This window comes from Balearica regulorum, chromosome 17 (assembly GCF_011004875.1).
Source record: "Balearica regulorum gibbericeps isolate bBalReg1 chromosome 17, bBalReg1.pri, whole genome shotgun sequence".
NCBI lineage: Eukaryota > Metazoa > Chordata > Aves > Gruiformes > Gruidae > Balearica > Balearica regulorum.
This window is the reverse complement of record NC_046200.1, coordinates 8,537,756-8,558,265: the sequence shown is the minus strand read 5'-3', so window position 1 is coordinate 8,558,265 and position 20,510 is coordinate 8,537,756. Positions and strand designations below refer to the sequence as shown.

The 20,510-nt window shown below is 44.0% G+C and overlaps 1 protein-coding gene across 21 annotated transcripts in view; it reads right to left on the bottom strand.

The window, feature by feature from the left end:
* FBRSL1 (fibrosin like 1) overlaps nucleotides 1–20,510 on the bottom strand; it is a 551,083-nt gene that overhangs the window by 81,427 nt on the left and 449,146 nt on the right. For 16 of the 21 annotated variants that reach the window (XM_075770082.1, XM_075770095.1, XM_075770098.1 and 13 more), the window contains one exon: nucleotides 19,984–20,037. The exons of the other annotated variants lie outside the window; for them this stretch is intronic. In XM_075770082.1, the coding sequence (XP_075626197.1) occupies nucleotides 19,984–20,037 (54 nt within the window). The remainder of the gene's footprint in view (nucleotides 1–19,983; nucleotides 20,038–20,510) is intronic. 21 annotated transcript variants of the gene reach the window in all.

Below are 20,510 nucleotides of genomic sequence, written 5' to 3'. Positions count from 1 at the left end.
GCTCCAGCTGAAGCAGGTTTTTCACAATGGCAGAAACCACATTACATTGCTCCCTAGGAAGTGAAACAAAACAATAAAGGACGGTTAATCTCTTCTCTAATTCTGCTCTGTGGGACAACTCCTTCAGTAAGCAGCGCCTGGCTGTATCTACCTGGGAGGGGGTCATTTTACTTCGGCTTCCTCTTCTGCTTCCCTCTGTCCCTGGGAGCGCTCTGTCTCCCTGCTGCATCTTTCAATGGCTTTATCAGAGCTTGCACCAACTCAAGCGTGAAAAGTAGCTCTGGGCCCAGCAGGGAGAGGTGGGGGAGTGTGTGTCTGTGTGTGTTGCAGGGGGGGAGAGAGGGGAAGACGAGGGAGGAAATGTTATTCTGTCCTTTGTCTTTTCAACAATTTCTTTTTAATGCAACTTGCAGAGCAGCATATAATTAGGGGTCTTGCGGAGCAGGCTTAAACTCAGGAGTAACCCTTCTAACGACCTCAGCAACGGATAATCAGGTACGCGGCTGTGGGGCACAGCACGCCTCCCCACCCGCCGTGCATCTCGGCCTCGTAATTAGAAGCCTCCACACTCCGCTGCATAAAGGCAGATTGCAAGGACAGCGTGAAGCCCTTGTTTGAAGCTGGGGGCACAAAGATTGCAGTGCCTGTGATGGATGGAGACAAAGACTCCGATACTGGAACACTTCCAGCAGCCTCCGAATACTCGCAGCATTTCTGATGGACATTTTCAGGATTTCTTAGAGCGGCAAGGTTTATTCTCTCGCATCCCCCTCAGAATTCCTCCACAGCCCCCTAAGCCAGGGATGTGGATGTGCAGGCACAAGTCTCCAGAGATACTTGCACGGTTTCATCATGAGAAGAATGTGTTGCCCCCTTTCCCCAATCTATTTTCGTTAGTTCTTGTTCCTGACTGGGAGGAACGTGTTGACACTTAGAAACACATTGTGCCGAGGACATGGGGCTCAACCCCCGCCCCGAAATTCCCAAGCCAGAATGGTGTTTTAGCTGACTACTTCACAGTGAGGTGAAACTGTGGCAGCAAGTACTATGTTTAAGTTGTAGCTGATGTTAGCGTAATTTCCCTTAACCCTTAAGCACGAATAAAAAAAAAATTCCCCTTCTTAAAAAGGTGTGTAAACCCCCTCTCTCTTTGCTGATCACAACTTGTTTTTCTGTAACTATTTACGTAACTCTAAGCACAGAAGTAAAGAAAATTGACACTGAAGTGTATCCCAGCTACAGAGAGGAGGAAGAAGAGAAGGATGGAGGGCAGAATCTTCAGGTGAGAAAAAGCTGAGAGAGTGAGGGCAGGGTCAGTTTGTGTCACGTAGCCTCCCATAAACCAAACGCTGACTTCTATTTTACCCCAATTCCACCACCTTATTTTCATCTTTGGGCTGCTGCTGCGGCTTGTTTGCGGGTTCCTCTGCACCCGAGCCCTCCCGCGCAGTGCTGCAGCTGCTTGTCCCACCTTAGCCGCAGCAGCAGCAAAGCAAAGGGGAGAAAACCAAACAGCGTGGGCAACTCGAGCACAGCACAGCAACAGACTGAAAAAAAGCAGCGAAGCCAAAACGGTTTGAATAATGAAACAGAGGAAGAAAAACCAGTAGAGCCACTCAGAAGCTGTCAATTGCCAGACAGACAAGCTCCCTTGGAAAGAGCAGAGGAGGCAGGTTCAGGGAAGAGCAATATCCATACGGCGATGCCGTGTCAGTGTTTTTCCCCTCAGTTTATAATGACAAGTTAACAGGGGCTGGAAGAGAACAAAACATGGAAGATTTTCATAGGAGAAAGCCAAGGACGGCTGCCCTGAACTCAAGTTATTCGAGAACATTTGTAGGCACTTAAAGCCTAGGAAGATCATTACCAAGCTAATAAGAACCACCAGCAAAAGGAGCATAACCTGGACTTGCTAATGTGTCTCGTTCTGAATAATGAAAGGGCAAAAGCATCCAGACACTGAGCCGCTGCAGCTAAACACACCAACAAAAGATGCTGCGATTTGTATTGTCTCCTGCCCTACCCTTTCCTTAATGGTACAACTGCTGCTACACAAAATGTTCACCATCCCATCTCCTGGTCTGTCTTGCGTTCTCCCCACAGTAATTTTATAAATGCTACAACACCCTCCAGAAAAAACAGACTGTAACATACTCTGTACAATTCAACTAAAAAAATTTCCTTTGCCTCTCTGCCCAAAGACCCACTGGACCGCTGGGCTCCATGACCAGTCCCCTGTTCTTTGGAAATCAGTAGATGCAACAGCTTAAAGGGAGCAGAGCAGTGTTGGACCCTACAAGGACATTATCTCCGGACTCATGCCTATTTCCAACTCACCAGGGTTTGAGGACATAAGGTATGGGTACTCATGATTTGGTAGTCCATTACAACCTTGAACTCTGTAGTCTTGGTTTTGCTCTGGCCAGCTGCATTCAGGGACAAACCTGTTTATGCTTTCTCTCTGACATGATTTTAAGAGCTTCAGATCTACTTTTATGCTGGCTGTATCACATATTTCAGCAAAAAAGAACACGGTTTTTCATCACACAGCAGATCTGCTCTACTTCTTCTGCAGCAAGATGTGTAGTCACCTGAACAAAATCTTTTCACCAGATCTTTTTGGGGAACTGATGATGAATATAAATTTGGGGAACTAGAAGGAAGGGAACTGTAGAGAGCTTTTGAGTGTTTAAAAGCTGATCCAGATCTGTGATATTCAGAAAAAACGTAAAATAAAGCCACCTTCACTTCTTTCAACCTGCTGCACACGCTTGCTGCAAATAGTTTCCACAAACTACTACATAAATCTTGTATTTATTTAAGAAAGCACCTCTGCCGGCACCTTTCTTCCAGCCCAATTAACTTCCTACAGCTCTCCTCCCAAGAGGACGTGCGCTGAATCCCATTACAGCGGTGGGAGAGCACAGCCCAGCCCAGCCCAGCTATCGAGCGTTCGGCCCATTTCAGCACGGCCGTAAGAAAGGCTCCTGCCCATCGCGGAAGGGGAGCGATCCCTGTCTCCAAAGTCCCAGCTTGCAGTCCCCCAGCCTCTCGGAAAAGCAGACCTCCCCGTTTATCTTCCTGCAGTGCCGGGGGCGAAGCTGTGCGGACAGCAGCTGGCACGGCTCCTGCCGGCCTGGGAGACGCGGGCTCCTCGCTGCAAACTGCGCTGGGCAGAGCTGCACGAGATCGGACCAGGAGGATAATAAAAAGGGAGCAAGAGGTTCCAGAGGGCTCTTCTGCCTCTGAAGTCGTGTTACTGTTGACTCCTTTATTGTGATTAACTCCTTGACATCCTCCTCCCGTGACAAGTGGGGGAGGACAGACTGAACTTGGTGATTAATTTATCAGTGAATTACCTCCTTCCCTTTCAAACCTCGCCCCCGCCGATGATCTTTATGGCTCAGCTCTACCTTATGAGAGGGTTTGCAGCCAGATACAGTTTGACAGCTGGCATTTCATTGCTGAGAAATTCGGTTTGGGGCATCCCATGCTCCTGTTCCAGACCTGGTGGTAATACCATTTGCAGGCTTAAGCCCACCCCACGAGCTCTGTATGAGGAAAAGCAATCCTCTCTTCCTCAACCTCTTGTTCAAATGACAGTAATTAGGGAATCTCATCACTCTAGACCTGGAGAGGGAGGGGACGTTCATGGTAATTGGAGACATTACATGAAGCCACACTGCGCTTATTAAAAAAAAAAAAAAAAAAAAAAAAGAAAAACCACACACAGAAGAAACCAGCCCCCTTCCCCCCAACCTGGTTGGCATTTCCTGAATAAATTGCCTTTTTTCAGGCACATTGGTCTGCTTTTTAATACTGGAGACTGCTGGAAGGACTCCTGCAGCCCGATTAAGTGTAATGCAGTGTAAGAAAAATAGGAAGGAGGGGGGAAACTCTCAGGCAATCGAAGTGAAAAATCTATCAACGGCACGGTGGCTCCGCCGGAGCCAAGAGTCCTGTTCTGAACACGCTCTGACTTCCCAGTCATTTGCTCTGCCGGACACTCTGGGGACCCCAGCACAGCAAACTACAATTTCTAGTAAATATATCCCAGGGACACAATTAGTTTTTCAGCTGGGGGCATGATAAATTGGTCATGCATAATTCAAGGCCAGAGCGGGCTGGAGTATAAACTGCTCCGTGGCAGCTTCCAACTCCCTGACAGAAGAATGCAAATGGGCTGCCTGGCGCAGGGGCTGACGGACCCTGCTAACGCTGCTGCCTTCATCTCACCGCCTGCGTGCTCCTGTGTCCACCTACGTGCACGGCAACGACCATTTTAGCCTTTCCTTCTGCACACCTCTCGGTGGCTTTAATTTCACAGCAACGTATCCATCACTGTCCGATGGCCTTTTGGGACTGAACGCACATTGTTATCACTACAAATACCACTTTCCGCTCGCTCTGCTCTGTTTTTTCCATACGCAGACACAAGAGAATGGTTTTGGCATAGAAAGAGGCTGAGGGACCGTCTTGTCTATTGTCAGCATTAGGTGGCCTGGGGCGAGTAATTTCAAATCTGCCTCAGTGTTCTCATCTACACAATGGAGATAATTCCAACCATGCAACTGCGAGGTTAGCAAGATGGGCCCCGTTTGGGGTCTGAGAAAGGTCTGAAAGGTGGCTGAGGATATGCAGCCTAGCTAAAGCAACAGCCTCAAGTTCTCTGAGCTTATTTTAGAGACGTAAATAAATGCAACTACCCGTTCAAAGTGATCATGTAGGAGAACAAGAGAACTTGCTGCTTCGCAGAAGTTAGCTTAGCGATGAATGAAATGAAACCTCCAAGGAAACTTTGGGAGTCCTTCAAAATGATGCCCTCAAGTTTCTCAGTGCATGCCCTCCAGCCTCCCAGCCAGGGAGGGACACCCAGTGTACACACTGGAAAAATCTGCTAGAAAAATCATTACAAGTAGTCTCACTGCAAGCAAAATTAGCATTTGCCATGTCAGATACAGCCATGTAACTGAAGGCTGAGAGCTCTGTTTCACCAGCCAGTTTTGCTATCTTACAAAATTCTGAAACCACTTCTTTGGATACATTGCCGTTTTCTGCTCTTCAGGAACAGAACAGGCATTTTAAGTCTGCTCTGTGGGAAATATTCTTAAGAAGTAGGGCTGAGGCAGAGCAGGGGTATTAATAAAGGAAAATTTTGTTTCATTTTGGCAGTGTATCTGCAGATAGAGCAGCCCTTTAATTTCATAGTCAGTTCCACATACCCAAATGGGTGACTTTGGTTTCTGCCTAGTAGTTAGTGAAAATAATCCAGCTTTATCTGTTTGTTTTAATAGGAATACGTCCCCCCCCCCCCCCCAAGCATGACTCTATTGTACAGAGTGGATTGTCCTAGAATAACAGCAAATAAAATCCAAGCAGAGATACATGGGGTACAAATACAGAGAGCACAGACATTAGCCTTGGTAAGACTGAACATCCTCATCACCTTAAGTGACACAATTCTGCCAATGCTCAAAGTAACACTGACCATCATCAAGTATAGGAAAAACCCACACTGTTTAAACACAGTAACACTGTGATTTAATTTAAACAATTTCTCATGTTGCACTTTCCTGCACTAGGCAGCGCTAACATGTCTCACAAACCTGAAAGCATGGCCCTCTTCCACCCTCTGACCATCAGCACCCAGACAAACAATGCAGGAGAACATTTTGATACTTTGAAATGAAATGTAGATAAACATTTCACTCAAACAATTTTTCTTTTCCTAACAAAGCTGGTGTGCACCTGTGTGTACACACACAAATAATGATCTGCAAAACTGTTACAAGACTAAGTAGGTCAGTCCAAATTTCCCTTTGGATTAGATTAGCTAAATTAGTGCTTCAAAAATAAACCACATATTTAACTGAACTTGCACGGTTTTATATGATTCAGCAAGTCTGTCTTGTGGGGACACCTTCACCTCAGAAATCAATCCTGCAATGACAAAACATTGAGCACCGTATTTATGGGGCTCTCTTACAGGCACGTGGGTGACGATGCTCTTGAAGCCCAGACCTTTGCAAGACTGAATTTGAAGACTGCATTTTGGTCCCAGGTGGTTTTTTGGTCACAAAGAATACGAAGCTCTGCAAGCTCTGACGTTTTTCAGCAGACTGTGGAGGAGCTGGTGGGTGTGACGGCAACAATTTCACCAACAACTTCAAGCGATGCCAAGCTAAATTCTGGGCTGCAGTGTAAGCCATTACAGAGCAGGAGCTGAAGAGGAACTGAAGGACCAAATCACTGCACTCCTGGCAAGAACTGCATTTCCTCCACACCACCAAATCCCTTCCTTTCCCAATTAAACAAAAAAATATACAAACCTTTTAAAATTTAAGTAGGGTTTCAAAGGTCAGCTCTGTTCACATCAGCCCACAGGGATTACATAAAAAAACCCCACCACGAACAAAATTTTTTTGCTTAGTGAAAACAGCAGGGACAAAATAGTGCTAATGAGGATTATTATTTTTATGCACATTGGTAGGCTTTTTATCTTCTCACGAGTGTCTTCTCCATTAAAATAAAATTCCCTGACACACATGATGCACTAAATTGTTGTCCCAGCTATAAGGGCTTATCTGCCTTATAGCAATTTCCCATGTGGAAAAAATCTGGTCAGTTTTGGGTTTGTTTGTGGTTTTTTGTTTTGGGTCTTTTTGTGTGTTTGTTTTGGCTTTTTTTGTTTGGTTGGTGGTTTTTTTTTTTGTTTGTTTTTTTTTTAAATTTCAGCATATGTTAAAACTTGTATCTGAAAGATGTAACATAACTAATAAAAAATGCCAACGTCTTCATGAAACGGGATCTCTGTGCACTACACTTCTGAATTACAAGGTTTTATGGTTCCTGACACACCCTTCACAGCTTGGTTCAAATGCACAGCCAGTTTCACAAAAGGTTTCTAGCACAGTACTAATTTGGTTAATTTAATTGTACACAAACCCAGGTGTGTTTGTGTATTCAGGTATGCAGTTATATTGCTCACAGGCTTAGGTGGGGGTACAGCCAGAACACCCAAGTCAATACACAACTGGGAACACTGCAAAACACCAAAAGATGCTTAGAAAAAAAGTCACAAGGGGAATCACAAAAAGACAAAATTGTGGATGGTCATGTGTCAAAACCACTGGTCTGAACTTCCCAGTGAAAATTTCTAGGTACAAAGTTAAATGATGCTTAAAATCCACTATCAAAAACATGACCATGAATTATCAGTGTCAGGAGACCTACATGAAGGCGGCTCCAAAATCATCCATTTAAAGAAAAATTGGCCTGTCCCTATCCACACAGGGAAAAAGAATGAAAAAAACCTAAAGTATTAAGTGGTCTTGCTACACAGGCTGAAGGCCAACAAGCGCTGGCTCTGATGGACCAAGGCCTAAGAGGTAATTGTGGCGTGAAGAGCCCTCTGCGGAGAACTCGCTGCTGCTAACCGTTACGCTCAAGAGTCTGTCACGCCTCGTGTCCCAGATGCTCCCAGCTGGCCAGGTAAAAATGAGCAGGAAGGAAGCTCCAAGATGCCCCAGCAAAACAACAGTCCTCTGGCATAATCAATGCAGAGGGCTCTCCCTAAATACAGCTATACCTTTATACCGCTGACCCTATGTGCACACACCGAGTTATGGGATGGCGATGTGCGGAGGAGCAGTACCTGTGTAACCGCCATCCTGCAGACAAAACTCTGCAGTTTATTTACACAGCTCGTATCTACAACACGTCGTAAGAGGAGCCTCCCAGGCATTTACAAGGCTAGAAAATTAATACTGCAGTTTGGTCAGAAATATTAAAAAGCGTGGTGGCTTCACGAAGCCAACAGCCCCTGATGGAGGCTGAACCAGCAATTCCTTCCTTGGTTTCCACCGGAAAAAAATTAGAAGCACATTACATATAATATACCCATATGCTTTGTTCTGCTTGCTTTTTGTTTTGCCTTTTAAGAAAAGAAGAGTGAGATAGAAACTTCCCCTCCAGAATATTAGAAGTAACAAATTTTAAAAAATTATTAACAAACACTAACCTCAGATCATTAGCCAACCTGGCAACAGACCAGAGAAAATTTATAGCCGACGTGCAACATCAGCTTTCATCCAGAAATGCTAATTTCAGTAAAATGAATAGTGTGTGGGCTTTTCATACTGCTTTGCATTTGGCTCCTCACAGCCCTGTTTAAAGCCTGGGAACCGGCCATATAGTTAAACTGCACAGATGTTCAACAATCTGTACTTGTGTTAATTACCCTAATGTGAGCAGAAACTCAACAGATCCCTGCTAATGAAGGAGAAAGTTTTCCAGTGTGACTACCGTATGTTTCATTGTCACTGTATTACCAAGCTTCTCCCCCTCCTTCCTCTGCCCCCCCAACTCCTATTCTCTCCATCTCCTTTGCATTCACATCACCCTCCTACCTCAGCATGCATGAATTGGACCAACTAACGACTGTGTATTCGCAACATGGCAGACACCATTAGGCTGATCGGAGGTGCGGCTGCTGAATTTTAACAGGCAATTTTAAACAAGGTAAGAAAAACAGATTCATCGTGCTCCTGATTCTCTCATCCCCACCCATCTGCCATACTTCTGCCCTTGCCACAGCTCAAAAACCACTCGCGAAGTGCAAATACACTTCCCCCTCTACAAAACACAGAGGCGTACAAAGCAATGCAAATAGATGTTGCTGGGCAATTACTGGAGATGGAAGGCAGAGTCGGGTGCATCTGGGAGGACGGACTAACAAGATGGCTCAGAAGCGAGGCTGGAGCACGGGCTCGGGGAGGGAGCGCGCTGCTCTGCCTCGACGGGCAGCACGGTAGCTGAAACTGGCTGGGGCGATCCTGTCTGCTGCTCCCCTGTCACGAAGCAAGAGCTGCTGAATTCGTTGTGGGAACCACAAGAGCAGCAGCTGTACGTTGGGCTGCGCACAGCAGGGTAAGACAGGGTTTCTCGAGGGCGCGATGGGAAAGAGCAAGGCAACGCTCAAGTGATCAGTGCTGCCAGTAGCAATGAACCCATACTGCTGCGCAACTTAACCCGGCATTAAAACATACTCGACCTCCGAAGAACTGCTTCTCCCACTGAGGATCTCACTTTCTCTTCCGGCGCCTCTCTGCCCCGCTCCCCACTGCCAATCATCACCTCCAGCCACTTCTCTCAAAGCAATCTGCTCGGCAAGCAGAAGGCAAAGGAGGCCAGGTGAGGGCAACTGACTCTCACCCCGTTAAGCCCCAGGTGACCTCTGAATGATGCCAGCCCTGGCCTAAGCCAGAGTTCACATCTCCCAGGTGCCACCACTTCACAGTCAGGCCAGTCTTCACCAGCAAATTGTATTACAATGACCCTCCCGGGAACAAATGTACTTGCTGTGCCTGACTTGACTGGCAGACTCCCCTCGACGGAGGAAGGGGGGAAAAAAGCAGCCAACTTTGCTCATTTATTGCATCCATCCTGCTAGCTCAGCCTCTTTTGTCGTTCACAGAGCCAACGGCTTGCAAACTCAGAGATGGAGCAGCAGCTGCCGATCCGGGGAATTCGGCGGCACCACCACCCGCACGTTTCACCCACGCCGCCCACACCACCTCTCTGCTCAGGACAGGGCACTGGCTTCCAGCTGTCCACCCACAAAAGCTTGAGCTCCCTCTCAAAAACGTTCTTCTTCGTGAAGCGAGAAGAAATGGGGGAGAAGCATCGCACAAAAAGGTCGGGAGGGGATCCAGCATAACCCAGAAAGAGTTGAAAATTATTTAGAGGGTACTTGGCTCTTTTCTCCTACCTCTTCATCATTAGTACTGGAAGCAACACAGCTGTCTAATGGCAACTTCAGGCACCCATGGGCCAGCGAAGCGACATTTTCCACACTTAAATAACACTGAGCTGATTTAATTACTGCACTTAATAGTAACAAAAGATGTCTCAATTTAATCTTCAAACAGCCCTCCAAGATCAAAACACAGCTGGCTGGATAACAAGATGGCCTAGGCCAGCAAACAAGTAGGTCCAATTTGTTCAAGAGCTGTATCCACTCCTCGGTATGAAAGGCCAAGGAACACTTGTGTGTCGAACGAATCAAAGAAAGCAGCGCTCCCGTCACCCCCCTTCCTCCCCACCCGACTTTCGTTATATAGAAAAAAAATAAAGAGGCAGCTGATTCATGGGTAAAGAAATGCAACATGATAAAAGAACAAGTGATGATGTTTGGGAGAGAAAGAAAAGAAGTAAGAACCAAGGTTTAACGGGTTTTGTTTTTATAATCCTTCAAGATGATTAGGAATGAATGAATCAGATTAAAATCACATGGGGACAAAGGAAGGTCTCTAACTCTTTTGTTTTTCTCTCCACACTGGACAGAAGGAGACAGCTCATTAAGGAAAGCCCTCAAGACACAGCTACAGTGAGGAACAACCAAGGGTTTTTTTTTTTTTTTTTAAGTGTCTGTTAGCTGTGTTTGGGCAAGAAAAAGTTGGGAAAAATTAACCGTTTACTTCTAACATTTTCTAACTGTCCACACTAAGTTGTGATTGTTACTTTTTGCAAACTATTCTGAGCAATGTCCCTCTCTTGAGCAGCTTTCAAGACACGTTCCTGCTGACACCATGGTTGGGGCTTTCCAGGCACCTTCAAGGAATTTCTAAGTTTTTGCACATTCCATTACAGCCACACATGGAAAAGTTAAAGCCAATCTTTCAGCTGCTGCAACATTTCTGTGATCCCCCGAGCAGCAGAGAAGCCTAAATAAACTTTTGTGTTGTACACAGGATGTAGCTTCCTTTCCAACTCCCCCTTCCAACTACTGACAGTAACACGAGGGGCACACAGCCCACTTTTTTGATATAAGTTCTACTAGTTTTAATTACAAACAAGTTCACTAGAAATCAGTTTGTTGAGCTTCATGAGATTACTCTGGATTGACAACAGTCTGTAGGATATTGTTGCTGAAAGCTTAGAAGGTTTTTTTTCTAATAATTTTTCCTAAGCTTTTTCTCTTGATGGAGAACTATGATTAGGTAACTCCAGTGTTCCAATTGTCTTGGAGTCCTGGGTGATGTTTTTTGGGATTATGGTTCCTTTGTTTTTTGTTTTTCATTATATACAGAGTTTACTCCATCAACAGCAGTTCTTAAACAGACAATGTCACTGGCCACCGCACTACAAACAAATTTGGAAGACTGAGGACAAAGGGGAATTTCCTACAATTCTGGTGACTCTCCTCTCCCTGGACTGTGACACAGTAGAGGAAGATGTTGTCCACATTTACAATGATCAGAATCAAGCAATCCAGTGGTTTGCTCAAATACCCTGGCAGGCATGGGACATCTAACCAGAGAACCATAGAGTCACTTGAAGTGGTGGGGCTTCGAGAGGTCATTTGGCTCAACCTCTTTGCTTAAATAGGGCTAACTAACTTCTATGTTCAGGCGGGTTTCAAATGCCCTTGGTTAGCTGAATCTGCATGCAAATTTTGGATTCATTCCCTCACTGATCATTTAAGTGCCTTCCTTTGCCAGTGACTTTGGCCCTGGATAGACCTGTATTTTAAAAAACACATTATTATGCAATAAACTGGTGAAGAAGTACTCATTGCTTCAGTTTATACAATACAACCTCCGTACTGATCTGCATTCAAGCTCAGAGAATGAACCTTCGTTCTTCAAATTAGCTGGGTTCAGGCATCTGAAAGGTAACTGGGAATAAAATTTCCCATCTCTGCCCAAATGGTTTCATTTAAGCAGGGTTGAACCTTAGCTTAAAACCACTTTATCAAACAGTTTAAGTTCTAGATCAGTAAGAAGAGATCTTGAGGAGGCACTCGCTGCTGAAGCTCAAGCAAGTGCATGTTTCCAGTTTGCATGTTTGTTTAAGTAAGTGACAAAGATGAGGGGACCAAACGCAATTCCCTTCACTAGAATTCACAAGTGCAACCAACTAGAAAATCTCCCGCCCACTGGTGAGGAGGGAGTCAGACTTTCTCAAAGACTGAAAGGCAGCTCTGCTCAATGCCTGGCAGTACGTGCAAAGCACCAAGTGTGAAATCCTGACCCCACTGCAGTCAGCGGCAAAATTCCCATAGATTTCCTCAGGGTCAGGATGTTCAAACCTGTTCAGACAATTCATAAACCACCATTTCAAGGACACACCTTTGCAAGAGATTCCCAAGGGCCTTTTGAGTTTTGACTTAAATGCTTGGATTATTTTTACAATTCCAGTTATGGGTTCTTTGTTCGCAGGGAGTTAAGCAATACAAAGAACACAGCGAGAGAACAATGGAGGTATTACCATACATGATTTGTCTTTAAAAAAATTCTCTTTCTTTTCATGAAGTTATAGATCCAATTTCAGTCTTTATTATCGCTTTGCCATGTGAGAAAGTGGTTCTTAATTTTAATAAAGGAAGGGAGCTTCATATTTCAGCAAGAGCTAAAATGCTTCCTGCAATACAGGAGGTGGAAAGCTCTTTTGCTAACAGCTACCGCAGGCCAGATTCAGGGAAGGAAAAGGAAATAATCCGTCCACGCTGAGTAAATAAATCTTGTCTAGGACATACCTAATGGTGGGCAGTAGCCCAAAGACATCTTGTCCAATGAGATCATTTCTGCACCCTCCATTTTAAGGGAAATTAAGAGCTTGCTCTGCAGCGCACACATTAACATTTCACTTATCACCAAACTCAGGGTCCAAACAAGTATGTATCCCACTGCAGTCTATGGTGCACCACTGGCCTAATAAAAATCTTTCCACCACGTTAACCCATCTGGAGAAAGAACCATATATGTAGCTTCAGAACCTTTCGCTAGGATTTCAAAGTAATTTTCTCCCTCAAGTCTACTTTGCCCTTAACAAGGAGCCTGTGATATATTTAAGGAAGTTCTCTTCTGAAACGTAACTGTATTCTATTTTATATGAAGAATGACAAATGTAACCCAATTCACAAAACAAAAGTAAATAACTGCCCCCAATTCACACAGGCTTGTGCAGTTACCTTTGAAAAAATAGTATTAGAGGCCCACCACTCCCATTTCATGCTACTATATACATTTTTAAAATGGAAATGCTTGTTTGTGTTTGGTCAGCCGAAGCTTTGGATCTATTCCAGTTTGAAATGCCTTTTCCCCCTGAAGATGACCAATAGACCTATTATTTTACAGCCTTTCCCATTAGACCCTGTTTACACTAGCACTGGAGCCATAATAGCAAAATCCATCTTTAAACATGGTTCTCACTGGCAAGAACTAAACATAGTTTTGTAAAATTATTTTTAATATTGTTCCATTTCTGTCTGTTCTGGCAAAGGAAATGAAGTTAGTTGTAACCCGAGCACCAAGAATCTGGTTTAAAACATGGCCCATGTGGGAAGCGAGACAAAGATTCGATGCAACATACGTTAAGTAGCCAATTTGCTTTTATGCAGTGCGGCGCAGCCCCTCACCTGCTGTCGGGGCCCATTTTTTCCATACGAACAAAAAGCAAAATGAGAGAAAGCAGTTCACACCCCACAGCTCTCCAATATTTTTACTTTTTTTAAAGGCTGAAAAATGTTGAGTTTTATGGAGTGAAACATCAGCTCCTCTGGTCAAGAAATCAACAGGCTCCTTTCAGCCATGTGCGATCTCTTCTTTTACTCCTCAAACTCAGCACGTAGGATACAACAAAACTGAAGGAAATAGCAAGGCCTTTGCAAAAGACCTAACTTAGGCTGCAGCTACACGGTCATCCAAACAAACAGGACTGCGTACAGTGCTAATAATTCTCATTTTCCACTCGGAAAACCTCATGCACAGGCAGGGGAGGTGTCTTGCACAGCCAGGCTGTGCCGGAGAGCAGCACACAGCACAGGTCCCCTGCCCTGGATGCCCCAGCCGCTGGGGCGTGTTACCTGGGCATGTTACAGAGCTGCCGAGGGACAATATGCTATTCACTGCATGTGTTATTGTTACTCATTCTATACTCTGAATCTCAGTATAAGGAAGAAAGTAACCCTAAGACACTGGGAGCCACGTTTGGAAGACATTTCTGCTGAAATAGTAGTAGCAAGAAAATCAGCAAGACACCTCCTGATGAATTCCAAGCCAGATCCAAAGACAGAAATGTAGAAATCAAAGCAGTAGAAGCAAGTAGCATTTATATCTTCCAACTCTCTTGCATACAATTCCCAGCAAAGGGATTTAGCATCGATGAACAAGGCTGCAAGATACAGAAATGAGATACAGTGATTTTATGATTTTTTTCAGGTAGCTGAGTATGAAATCTCTGCCCTTCTCTCTCCTCGTGCCATTCATCTTTCGCAGGTGATGGAAAGCCACTCTCCCAGCGGGTGGTCCTGCTCTCGCAGACCTTAATGCTTAATTGCCACAAATGAATTCCAACCTTGATGCTCAGGCTGCTGCTACCCTGTCCCCCTTTCCACCCCTTTCTCTATACACTGATCACAGCCCAGGATCCTCTCATGTAACTAAATCAATCCTCGGACACATCACCTAGGAAAAACAAAGAGGCAGCACCAGATGCTGCTCACTGCAGCCAGCGCGATGAGTTGACGTTACGCAAGAAGACCAGCCTAAAAAAAAGAGTCAACTCTGTGTCTCTGTGCGTGTGCGCACGTGTGCACACACACATGCCTCCTATTTTATTTTTCTGTTCAACTGGAATTAATCAGGAACGATAAACACTGTTTGTCTCCTGAAAGCAGCAGTGGGGGGATGAAATATGCCTCTTAAGCTTATCAGCTTCAGCGCCACTGAAGAAAAAGCTGGCTTCTAAGCCCAGGGATAATGGGCTGTCCTTTCAGGAAGGTATCAGAGGTCTCAGGAGAGGGAGACAGCACAATGGTGTGACCTTCAGCTAATAAAGCCCACCCTAGAGTCCAAAGAAGCTTGGGGAATATTGACAAAAGTTCATATTTACAACAGCCTGGACTCTTTCCAGATACCATTACCAGTTTAGAGAGCTGCAGCCTCTGTACGTACACTCACACAGGCTTTTATTCTGCCTCCTCCTTTCTTTCTTTGTTCCCATGCTGGCAAAAAAAAATTAGTCAGAAAATGGCAATTCTTCTGCTAACAAGGCCCCACCAGCATCTTTTTTAATGAAGAGAGTTATTTAAAATTTCAATTTCAACCTCAGCACTATCCTCTACTTGAAGGAGATTCAAGGCCTCTTGCAAGGATTCTCAGTGCGTCATCATGCTCATCAGGAGGAAAGCATATGTGTTTTTGTGGAAAATCTGCTGATGTATTTATAATTCTTTAAACAAAAAGGCAGCCAACATATTGTAAAATGAGAAGTTGTTTTTTGGTTGTTGGGGTTTTTTGGGGTTTTTTTTGTTTTTTAAAATAGGCACTGGCAATCAATGCAGCCCCAGTCAGAAATACAAAACCAAAGCTTTTTCAGGCAGAAACTGATCTCCCTGCCCCCATCCCCAGTCTGAGTTGCGGTTAACAAAATGACATTTAGCCCATAACTAGAGTGCATAGGCATGACTAGAATACAAATAATAAATAACACTTTAAAAACTGTTCATACCATGAAAAAAAGCCAATTTCAAAACGTAAAACCTGTTTGAAGCAAAAGTTTCATTTTTCTGCCTCCTAAAGTAGCTACAGAGCAAATATATAAAAATAAAGGTTTGGAGGAAATCTGTTTTCAAGGGTAATTTCACTGAAATCAATATTAAATCTCAAAACATTTAATGGAAATAACATCTTCAGTGACAGAACCATTTTGACCGTACTTTTTCATCCAGCCATGCCAGTCTGCCATTTTTACTTATCTGCCTCATAATTCATCTTTGCCATCCTGAAACTAATCTTGCTGGGTTAAAAGGGATCCAAAAACTGAAATAGGTTAGAACTTCTCCAAGTAACATCTTCTAAAAGGTGCCTCTGTGTCTTGGCGGTCTCATTTACCACGCTGGTATTTAACAGGCAGGAAGAAGGCTGAACCTTTTAAAAAGACCACAAATGTCTTGCTTTTGCAGCCTTTGCTTTCCAGCAAAGAACCTGTTTCCACCAGCAGTTACATCAGCTACACAGGCTCACAAGTAGTTTTCCAATTTCCTAGAATTTTGGCCCAAGCATGCATTTTCTCTCTTCTCCTTATCCCATCCAGCCATATTCCCTGTCAAGAGAGTTCAGGTGATTGATTACAGCCTGCCTGAATTCAAAGTAGTCAAATCAGACATTAATGTTGTGCTTAATGCGCTCACACAAACAAGGTCATTGGTTGCATCAAGACTAATAGGAGATGACACACACTGGGACTGCATGACCCAGGGGACTGGTAACAAGATAAAGAGTCTTCAGTTTACGGCCACTATTTCAAAAATCAAGCCTGATCCTACAGACATCCTATCCCTGTAACGACTGCTCAGCAACCCGCCTGAGATCCAGGCACAGCAACCCAGGGTAGGAGCACTTGGTCCTCCATAACCTCAGGACAGACGCATTGCTGTTTTCTTGGCTGTGGCCACATTTTGATCACTGTCAAGATTAACTACCCTCCGTCCTTGTTCCCAAACGTTGCTCCAAATTACATTCATCCTCCCTCTAGAGGTGAGCTAACAAAATCAATAAGCAGTACTGAATTTAGGAGGTGCTCTAAAATACCAGGAAAGAAATATAAAGTCCTAGGAAGTCAATAGTGCCATCAGAAAGATTAAACCATGTTCATCTTGGAAAAATATCAACTAATTCATCTGTGGGGAAATAACACAGAAGCATGATACTCCACAAGAAAGAGAAAGCTGGAAAAGTACTGGGTTCCTCAGCAGGAACCTACAGCTCTGCTTGGAAAGCTAGAGCCCAGCAGGACGACATACCCATTGCCAGCCCACCTGAAGGCACGGGGATGGAGAGAAGACCGCTGACATAAAGTAAAACACAATTTTTCATAGATAAGAGAAGGAGCTATAAATGATAACATGAAATACTCTGAACTGGTTTCCAAGACCACCTCTCTATGCACTGTTTCAAGGATGTGAGGTTATGTCTCCTGGCTGCCACCATGGCCCTAGCTAAGTGCTTTTCATTGCCTAACCTTTAAACCAGAATTGTTTTATTTATAACAGTGAGTTCCTATTGAGAAGCTTCAGCAACAACTGTGTCTGGTTGTAATTTTATACCTGTTTTCCATGGCAAAACCCCCTGGCTCTCAGGAAACCACGGGGTATTAACTGTATCGCAGAGAAACAGGCAGATCCAGGACACGTCTTCTGCTGCGCTGGATGGGCAACTGCTCTGAACTGCTGCCCTCTTCACTTCCAAACCCCGAACACTCAGAAAGTCTTGCTTTTAGGATATGATTTTCATAATGAATATTGGAAATAAAAGACTGAAAAAACAAGTTCCATCCTGAGAAGGTTTGAATAATCCCACCTGTGACTGTCTTGGGTGTGCTCTCCTGTACTTTGCCTTTGAGCATTAAAATGAGAGACCTAAATGCTGCATGACATGGCGCAAGTTTTCGTCTTCCTTGAGCCAAGAGCTAAAAAAAACCCCAAAACAGGGCTTGAAATTGCAAAGAATTAAGACTTAATATCAGCTAAGACGGCGACCGGATCTCAGAGGCCTGTTTCCCTCTGAATTTCTCCTTGCTGCCGTGATGTGCTCATGCTGAAAATTTTCCCTTGAGCAACTGCCTGACTAAAATACAGCACACCCTTACCATAAAGCCCTTTGTTAAAACATCTTTGCCATAAAGCTGCAAAACCTTGGCTCCCAAGTACATTAAATCCTTATAAACCTGCCTTCATTTTAACCGTGCAGTATTTCAAGACACAAAGCGCTTCTTCCGAGAGATAGCACTTTAATGAGGAAAGGGGTAAAATATATAAACCAAACATCATTATAGCATAATTTCTAGGAGACAAGCATGCTGTTATAAAAAAGAAGCCATGGCAATTGCATTTCACATGGCTTGAAGATTTAATACTTTTAAAGAGCCACTGCTACTTTCAGCCATTGGTGGTGTTTTGTTTTGAACATAACAGAAAGCAACCAGAATTATGGGTCCACTGTCAGCTATATATTTTATATTCTGTAAATTGTTGCAAATGGTGGATTCAAGTCTACTGCAAGCTCGCAAAATGTAACGTGGATTGAACAGCAAGGGATTGGCTACAAGCTGCTGTATATACTTTTACCTTTAAAGCTCTGCATTCTTAAAGGTTGCTGCTTTAAACATAACGATGTAGCATGGACATGGTAAATTACCCAAACCAGATCCTATTCACACCGCATTGAAAGCGCTTATAATGATACAGCTTGTTCACATGTTAAACAAAGTCAAGGAAACCCACCAAAAACCATGCTGCGAGAAAAATCTAGGGTACTGTCAGACCAATGAAGATGATGGATATAATGCCATTTAATACCACCTGTCACAGAAGCCAGGGTAACTGGCACATCAAAGGGGCTGCAATTGGTTTCCAAAAATGAGAATACTCCATTTTTTAAAAACCTGAAACTCAGTTGCTTTCTACAAAATGTCAAATGGAACAAATCTCCCCAGCCAACTAGAAAAATGTTACTGGAAAAAACTGTTCTCCCAAAGAACAGACTATCTATCTATCTATCTATCAAAGGAGCATCTTGAATTACATTGGTCTGGAAGACTTTTAAACTTAATCTAATAAAAAAGCCATTATTGATTACAGTTCTTCCACATTAGTCTTCCAGTTGGAACTTCTGAAATGAAAGCTTAGCAATGATTAGGTATTTACCACTATCAGTAGAGAAAAATAGCGAAAAAAGATGAGCATAAAGGTCACCAGAGAGACAAGGTAATTTTTTTTTTTGAGAGGAGGGAAACAGAACAAACAAAAAAACCCCCCAACCCCCCCAAATAACCCCACCCCAAACCCAAGAACAGCAGGGAGAATGCACTTCACAGCAGCTTTGACTTGAAGCACATATAACACTGATTGATGGATGCTGAAAGTGAAGACACCAGTGGAAAATTAAACCCAACCAAGCACCAAAATCGGGACAGGTTTGGGGTTTTTTTGTGTGTTTCTTAGTACTACTTTAGAATATTATGCAAGAAGGGTCAGAATATCAGCAAATGATCGGTTTAGCTACTGTCACAGATCTGGGTCAACAGCAGAGCAAAAAGCTGACATGTAACTGATGCCCGTAGCCTGGTTAGGATAAGCGTTTCCTCTTCTCTCTTTGCTGTAGCTCATAATAAATGAAATTCTGTACTGAAGGGTGCTTGTTCTCCCTGATTACCAGAAGGTTCAACACTCACTACATGGCTATGGTGATGCAGGAGCACTTCTGATTGCAGTTCTCAGAAGAGGACATCTGAAGAGAACATAATACACCAGCCCTTTTTCTAAATACAAAATCAACAACCTTGGCTTTGGGTCCTGTTTCTGAGATGCTTTTACAATTGTCATTTCTCCTGATGTGACTCTTCTTTCCATGCTTACAGTAAAAGGATAAAAGGTTCCTCCCTCACCATCACCACTCCCTTGTAAGTCACAAGAGACTTTTCCAGCTCTTATCAACTTTGCCATGGGACAAGACAACAGGCTGGACAAGCCTGAGTCAGCGTGTCAGTGCACAAACTATCACAGGATGTCTGGCATTGAGGTAACCCAGCCTAGCACATGCCTTCCCCTAACTCAACTTTAATATTTTTCTGCTTGGCTGTGCAACTAAACCTTCAGGAAGAAGATAACTGCAAGCAAGTGCACATGCCACTTTTGTTTTACAACCTTCCCACTTCCTCCCTTAATAACAGAGAGTTTGGGGTGCTAGAAATGAGAAGTCTTGTCACAAATGTGTAATGAGACCCTGAGCTAACAGGTTAGCTGACATGGAACTGTTAACAGTGAATTGGCTTGGAGACAGTGGGGGAGGGAAAAAAAAAAGGGAAAGAAAAAAAAAAGGGAGACAGAGTGAGAGAGACAGAGACAGCAACCAATTCAGCTGCAAGAAATCAAGCTAAATCAGTCCCAAGTGCCCATGTTGGAGAGACTTGATCTCATACCTTGCTTGTTATCAAGGCACTCCTGATACGAGTCAGCTCCTGTTCCGTTGCGGTCTACAGACAAAACAAAAAGTTTCATTCATATCAAACATAAATATTAGAAACTTCTCAAATGGCAGCCTTGCTGGAGCAACATGTTACGTGCAAATAGTGCTAGTTCTTTAGGAGGCCACGCTGGTTTGCTGACATAAACTGTGACTTGTTATGAACAAGCTGCAATAAACTGACACCAGCCTGCTATGATACACTTATTTTTGTCCTGGGCAGTAGGTGCAGGGTGCTTTCCTCCCAGCCCTGCCCATCTGTCTCCATGCTGGTGAGAGCCCAGGAGAAGGGATTACAGCTGCAGCTGCTCTGAATAAGTTCCTTAAGCACGTGGAAGATGGAATACTTGGAGTTAAATCTATCATTACACTGTCCCCTGTAGGGCTTATGAAACCACTGGTTTAAACCAGCAGATCCTGAGCTATGATCTGGAATAGACTTCTCTGTGGCTCGTGGTGCTGTGCTCCTTTTTGGTTTTTGGC